The sequence below is a fragment of the Propithecus coquereli genome, unplaced genomic scaffold (genome assembly GCF_000956105.1).
Source record: "Propithecus coquereli isolate 6110/MARCELLA unplaced genomic scaffold, Pcoq_1.0 Scaffold10, whole genome shotgun sequence".
In the NCBI taxonomy this organism is placed as follows: Eukaryota; Metazoa; Chordata; class Mammalia; order Primates; family Indriidae; genus Propithecus; species Propithecus coquereli.
This window is the reverse complement of record NW_012133858.1, coordinates 9,746,742-9,754,472: the sequence shown is the minus strand read 5'-3', so window position 1 is coordinate 9,754,472 and position 7,731 is coordinate 9,746,742. Positions and strand designations below refer to the sequence as shown.

Below are 7,731 nucleotides of genomic sequence, written 5' to 3'. Positions count from 1 at the left end.
GGTTATCGAGAGCCTTAGGCACAGAATTGGACTCATGGGCCTGGACTTTGCCCTCTCAGACAGAGCCACCTGGCGTTTGGTGCTGTTCTCATGCCCTGCACAGGTGCACCCACCCACACGCATGCATGTACGCACACACGCACGCAACGGCGCCAGCTCCAAGTCAGTCATTCTCCAACAGGCAGATTTAGTTCCAGTGACAGAAACAGCCTCCTTGCAGAATCCCTATAAAGCTTATACCAGGGCCGTGACATCGCCGGTAAACACAGAAGGAAAAAAATGACTACATGCTCCAAACAACCTTTTGTCACAAAGACGGACTCAATTTTTTTTTTGAATCCCAGAGGCTATAAAAAAAGAAAGAAACAAAGAAACAAAGGCTTTAAAAGGCGCAGGAGCAGCAGTCTCCAGGCCTTTCACCACACGAGTGTTTGGTCCTTTGCTGGATTGCAAAGTGAATCCTGCCACACAGCCCTGCCCCGCTTTAGGTAAAAACTAGGGTGAAATGTGCTATCGTGAGCAGTTCCCACGCTGGGGGCAGTCAAGCCTGCACCCGTAACACAGGTTCTGCCTGCCCTAGAAGGTGAGAGGCTACTCCTCAAGCCCTGCTCCCGCTGGGGCTCTGTTCCCCGCATGGGGACCCGGGCACAGGGCTCCTGTTCCACATCTGTTCAGCGTGCACTGGCTTTGCCAGGAGGGGGCCAACCGCGTGGGTGGCGAGTGAATGGATGGGTGGGTGCACTCCCTGTGGAGTATGCCAGCTCCTGTGCAGATGTGCAGAATCCGCACAGCCCAAGCAAATGGCCCCGCTGCCTGGCCCCCGGCCACACCGAGGCTCTCGTGTCATTCATCTGGTGTCCTCACCAGTCCAGCCAGGGGGATAGTTGAGGAAAAATGAAAATAATCCACGTTCTCCCTCCATGCGAGCTCCCCTGGCTCCCGTGGTCCTGTCTGTCTCAACCTTCTGTTCTGCCATCACTGGAATTATTTGTAAATTCCAACACTTTGTCCTGTCAGGACACTCCCTGAGAACAGCGTCAGAAGGCAGTTGAGTGGAAAGACTCCTGGGCAGAGGGTCTGTTTTCTCTCCTCTGTAAATGGGACAATGGACAATGAACGTGGTCCTGTGTACCTCCTGGGTGTCAGTCTCTGCCAAGGCAGTGGAGTGTAGTTAACAAGAGAGGCTTCAGAGCAGACAGAGCTGGGTTCAAATCCCAGGCCTGCCAGTTCTTTTCATTATTATTATGTTTTCTTAAGGAAGTTACTGAAACTCACTTAGCCTAGCCACCTGCCTTAAGGCTTTTAAGACAAATGATCCTAGTGAAGTGTAGACCATCCCGTGCCTAGCACAGGACGTGTACACAGTCACTGTCGGCAGTGAGCACTGCTATTCTTATTTGTGGATTTGAAAACACTCTGTGAAAACACTAGATTTCCGTGGGTAGCATGTATTGTTGAAGCACCTGTCACTTCACTTCCCAAGGGCACCGCAGGAGGTAGGCATTCAAAATAGTCAGTACATGCCCAAGAACACGGACATGAAACCACCATCTCAGAGTTAAGTTACAAAATGGCAGAGGACCACGGCAGAGAGAAACACATCACCTTTAAAGACACAGAGTGGCTCCCGGGCCCGCTAGCCTCGACAGTGGGAGTCTGAAGCCTTCACTTCCCAGCCCAAGAGGTCAAGCAGAAGCTGAGGTGGTCAGCAGCAAGGCAACGGGGGCGGCCGAGGGGACAGCAGCCCACCTCAGAGGACGCCAGCGCGGGGGCAGTCTAAGAGTAGGGCAGACACCCTGGGTTGTCTGAGCCCAGTGCCATGAAGTATTTGGATTATGTTTCTCTTGGGAGCAAGAGAAGTCAGGAACAAGAGGAAGTGACCACCTGAGGCCCCGCCATTCATCTCTGTGCTTCTGTCTCTCATAATATGGTCTGGAAGAGTGAGGCGGAGGCTCAGACTCTCAGCTGTGGCCAGTTTGCCAAGGAGCCCACCCCTGCGAGGTGGGTTCGGGCCAGACCATCTGTCCTCACTCGTGTGTCTTTCAAATTCCCACCCTAACAAAACGTTTGCTGAAGGAGTGACCCAATGGCCAGGTGAAGGGCACTGTGGCACTCATCTGCTCAGAGACGCCTTCTGGCTCACATTCAGCCACCAATGACCCAGGACCCTCAAGGAACATTGCTTCAAGAGAACAGAAGCGCGGCAAGCATGCCCAGTCCCACCACCTGGAGGCAGCTATTCATTGGTTTGGTGAGCTTGGGGGTTATTTTTAATTTTCTTCTTTGCATTGTTCGCATTTGCCAAATTTTCTACCAAAAACATGTATTATTTTTAAGAATAGAAAATAGAGATGACCAGAAGGCCCAACGGATCACATACGTGAACAGAAGGTCTCCTGCTCATATACTAAACAATCTATACTGGGAGCTTTACTATCCTGTTCGGCCTGCTAGCATCTACGTTTAGTAAGCGTTAAGCTGTCTCTTTACAGGACCTCAGTGGCTTTGTCATCTGCAGTGTCCGTATGTCTTAGGGTGTGAAGCAGGAAGACTGCGCTGGGACGCAGGAGGGATTAGGGGAGGGTAGGCCGGGGCAGCTGAGCTTGTAACGTATATCCCTTTAACACAGGTAAAAGCATTCATTTGCCCAATTTAAGAGTGTGACCCTGTCCCCTTGGAATGTACGTATTTTAAGCAATAGATTTCAAGAACAGAGAGAGATAAGAGAGTAGAGGAAGAACAAGGACTACAAAACAGAAAAAGGGCCCAAACAAGCTATAAGGACAAGTTTTGGAAATTTTCAATTTCACCGTCCAGTCCTTATCTCAATTGACGGTGGGTGGTAAAAACTGCGCGTTTCCACTGAACAAATGTTGCTTCCCCCTCCCCCCAGCCCCTTCCTGACTCACCAACTTAATTGTCCCTTCTCCTCACTGAACACACTTTGCTGTCAAGCTCAATCCTTTCCCCTTTAGCCTTAGATCTCTGCCAAGACTGCTGGTTCCAGGCTGCCAAGGCATGGGCCTTGGGCACCCTACAAATTCTGAGACTGGATCCAAGAAATACACAGCACAGAATGACGCAGAGTACAAGCTCAAAGGATACAGAATTCCTAACTCAAACCCAGCTCTCAATGGCAGCTGCATCCCAGGATCAAGGGACAGAGAAAGTCGAAGGCGACCCAGGCCCACAGCTCACCAGGCTACACGGCCAGCACTGGAAATTGTGTAAGAGAAGTATGTGCTCACGGCACTTAGAGGAAGGAGCCCTTCCTTTCTGGGGGGAGATTAATCCTACCCACTACTCTCTGGGTAGGCTTCTGACCCATGGAAATGGGGCCAGAGGGAACCCCGGGAAGAGAGGCCCAGAGGCCTGAGGACAGAGAAGGGTCCCCGGCCAGGGCAGAGGTGAGGGCAGGGCGGTGCGCGAGGCTGGCCAGGCTGTGAAAGGTCTGGAATGTCATACTGAGGAATCTGGACTTTATCTCATGGTCAGTGGCTCTGAGTTTCAGATCTCAGGGTCCAGCATAAGTTCAACAAACTTGAGGGACTTAAGATGGCTAATTGATTATTTTGCCAAATAAGGCCATTAAAACCCAAACCAATACCACAACATCAACTACCACTTACTATTACCACCATTTCATAAAAGGGCATTGAACACCAAAAAAGTTGGGAGGACACAAACTGAAAAATGAAAGACAGTCCTTCCTCCACCGCCAAAAAAGACAGCTGGCAACCGTCTCCTGACATTCAAGTGGCCACTACGTTGTCCTTGTTCTCATTTTTCCACAGACAAACGGAAACTTCCTCACGCAATGGGGCTGGGAAGCACAGCTGTGGGACCAAGCGCGCTGGGGCGGCTCACACCTGAGAGTTATGCCTGTCTGTGTATCCGAGATGTGACACGCGCTTTGTTCACAGATACAAAAACTCAAAATGAAGTAAAGTTCATAAAAATGCTGGGCACGGTGCCCACAACAGGGCCCACCTGTGTCTGACACCCCTAGCACAACAGGACATAGCTGGTGTTTCTCAGGGGGGAAAAGCTTCCATGGTCCAACGGGCTTGGGAAACTTTTAGAAATTTATTATTCAGGTGTTTATTGTGTAAGTGATCCGTGAAGACTGGACTCCAATATGCAGTGTCCCCCTGACTAATGTGACGGTGGAGACCTTTCTCAGTACTGACACAGACCGCGGGAGCCCCGCGGAGGTTTGTTCGTTATTTAGCGTGCATGAGGTTAGCAAGGGCAAGATTAGAGAATAGCCGTGCAAGCCCCAGGGAGCATCCGGCGAGTATTGGTGAATGACAGCACCCATGCTCCCGCCCGGCAGGCAACGGCCGTGTACCTCCAGGTCGGAGTTGATGGAGGACACCTCGGAGGAGCTGCTGGAAGACACTCGGGCCCGGATGACCTGAACAGGAGGGTATGAGGGGGGCTCCTGCAGGGGTGCGTCTCCAGCGCTCGTCTGTCCGTCGCCGGGCAGCCTGGTGGCACTGCAGCCTGCCTGCAAGGTGTGTGGGAAAGGATAATTAGTTTACCTCTTTACTGCTGAATTGTCAAAGCATGCACATTCAGAGTTCTTCAGTATTCACAAGGTGTGAGAGGGTGTGCAGGACAGTGGGCACCGGCACTCTCCTCTCCCGGCCACCCGGCTCTCCTCCCGGAGCCAGCCAGGGCTCGGTTCCCTGTGTCCTTCCGGATAGTCTGTGCATACACAATCAGTACGCAGATGTACACTTCCCCCATTTCCCCAAATGGTAGCACGTTCTATACTCTTTTTTTAGCACCTTGCTTTTTTTCACCAAACAATATGCCTTAGAGATAGTTCTATATTAGAAGTTTTGGGTTTTTTGGTAGCATTGTAGGTGTTCACAATCTATTTAACTAGTCCCCTACTGATGGACATTTAAGATGTTCCCAATCTCTTGCTTTTGCAATCAACACTGTACATCCAAGATTTCAAAGTATTTAAAGGATAAATTCCTGGGGGTGGAATTGCTGGATCAAAGGGCATGCGCATTTGAAATCTGGGTAGCTATTGTCGAAAATGAACTCCATAAAGGCTTTTCCCATGCCGACCAGCAGAGTATGAAAGTGAGCTGGGAATGTTTAATGGAGAAAGAAACTTGTGACATTTTCTTCCTGTCCATCTACCATCTATCTATTAATATCTATTAATATCCATCTATCTCAGACGAGAGCTCCCTCATGGTGTTTCCTCAGAGATCACTGGACTTTCCAAGTCATGCAGGATTCAGGGCATTCCACTGACATATGACAGGGTGAACAACCTGCTTCAGGACCAACAGCTTCCACTAATTAACCATGTGACCTCAGAAAGAAATCTGTCCTCTCTAAGTGTCAGTTTCTAATCTATAAAAGGGGGTGATAATCCTTGCGTCATCTCCACTGAAGCGGTGTCATGGAGCTCAGATGTAAATGCCCTGGACACAAGAGAAGAATGGTTACGAGTACTGGACCCCAAATCCAGCAGGGCTTCAGGCCTCGACGGGTTAAGCGCACAGTTTCATGCGAGAGTCAGCTGGACAGGCAGAGAAAGCACACAGAAGCAACAAGGGCAGCATTCTGGGAGCAGCCCAGGAGCACAGGTGAGGCGCCACCCCTGCTGCCCACCTGGGAAGAATGTTGAAACAGAAACCGCTGGGTGGGGTGGGGAAGTAGATGTCTCCCAGGAACAACAATGATAAATTCCATAACTTCCCAGGGCCTGGCCACACCTGAGTCAACAGACAAAACAGTTTTCAAACGCTCTAAGCCGACGATGAGGCAGGTGATTCGCACGGCCCCGCGCCCCTCTTCCCCCTTAAGCCTCGGCCTGAATGGCAGGGCTGCTCTCCCTGCGTCTCTTGGGAGATCTCTCCTTAGGGCCGGCGCTCAGGAGGGGCTGCTGGGAAAGCGAGGGGCACCCCTGCGGCCCCCGTTACCCGTTTCCTGATGGCCATCCAAGTAGGATACACATCCACGCACAGCGGGACCCGTCCCCCGCGACCATGCCCACTGGGACACCCGCAGGAACTGAGCAGGTGCAGAACGGCAGCGGGGGGAGTGTGCTCTCTGTCTAGAAGCTCAGCTTCCAGAATCAGAAAGGCTTAGTTTGAAACCTATTTCTGTGATTTTCTAACTATGTATGGAATCTCGGGGAAATTAACCTCTCTTTGCCTCAATTTAAAATAATATTATTAATTGTTAATAAAATAATAATAATAGAAATAATAGTATCTACCTCATAGGGTAGATATGGCAATTTTTTTTTTTATTTCAGCATATTATGGGGGTACAGATATTTATGTTACTTATGTTGCCCTTGAGATATGACAATTTTTAACAATAATAATAATAATCACCCATTTATCGAGGGCTTACTTGGTCTCAGCCACTATGCCAAATAAGAGGCTGTACAGCTTAGAGTTCAGTGGCACCAACACAGGTAGACACAGGTCTGCAGCCTGGTTCCATCACTGCCAAACTGTGTGACCTTGAGCAGGTCGCTTAACCTCTATGTGTCCCAGTCTCCTTATCTGTAAAATGAGAATAAGACTTCTGGGGTTGGCTGTGAGGATGAAAGTTAATCTAGGTAAAGCACTTAGACCAGTACTCCAGCCCACAACAAGCATCGTGCAGGTGTTGGCTGTTATCGGGTACTCAGAGAAAGTAGTTCGCCTTCAGTAAATGGGCTACAGGGCAATGAACGGTGTCCCTGGGGCGGAGGGAGGCGCAACACCCCCAGGCGGGACAGAGGCTCAGTCCCCTCTCGCCCCCTGGTGGACACAGGAGGAAGAGGCCGGTGGAGGGTCAAAAACGCGCTAGTGGCTTCGTGGAAGGAAGAAGGAACATGCCCTTGTCTCATGGAGTCTGTTCCCAGCAAGAATCCACTCAAGACTGAGGTCCTGCAACGGTTGCAGTGAATACAACTTTTGCACTGTTCTTTTTCATAATTTCATCAGTTAGAACTTTCCAGTGCAGCTAGCTGCTGCCAGAGCTTCCACGAGGGCTTCCCACCACAACCCAGCCACCTTCCCTGCCATCAGAAGGGCTTAATGGCAGGCCAACGTGGGCTCCTAACTGGAAAAGCACGCTCTCAATCTCTCTGAACTTCGTCACGTCCCACACAGGGGTACTTGCACCTGACATCCCAGCAACGACAACAGCAAAGAGCAAACCTATCTGTCAGGCCCAGACTCTCCCAGCACCAGGTGTCCTTGTGCAGCCGACGGCCCCGCCACTATGTGTTCAAAGCGCATGTTTACTGGGAGCCCAGGGCTGTGGGTTACAGGCGTTCAAAGCGCATGTTTACTGGGAGCCCAGGGCTGTGGGTTACAGGCGCCGGAGTGAACGAGGCAGGAGGCAAAGCTCATATCTCAGCAGGAGACAGATAGCAAACAAAAGTGTAAGACAGTGATTAAGTGCTTTGCAGAGGAATTAAAGAGGTACTAAAACAGGCATAGGACAGGGCATGGGGGCTACTTCTGACTGGTGGCTGGGGAAGGGCTTTGGAGAAGGTGAGGTTTAAGTTGAAGTCTGAACAATAAAAAAGAGGCAGCGTGTGAAAAATCAGGAGGAATATTCTGGGTAGAGGAATGGAGAGAAACCCTGTGCAGCCAGAGAGGAGTGGACAGGTGGGAGGAGTGGACAGGTGGGGAGGACAGGTGGGAGCAATGGACAGGTGGGAGGAGTGGACAGGTGGGGAGGACAGGTGGGAGCAAT

The 7,731-nt window shown here is 50.8% G+C and overlaps 1 protein-coding gene across 1 annotated transcript in view; it reads right to left on the bottom strand.

Moving 5' to 3' along the window:
- The window catches only part of TMEM44 (transmembrane protein 44), a 36,977-nt gene that overhangs the window by 13,313 nt on the left and 15,933 nt on the right, over positions 1-7,731 (bottom strand). Inside the window, exon 8 of the mRNA XM_012639816.1 lies at positions 4,352-4,510. Coding sequence (XP_012495270.1) covers positions 4,352-4,510 — 159 coding nt within the window. The remainder of the gene's footprint in view (positions 1-4,351; positions 4,511-7,731) is intronic.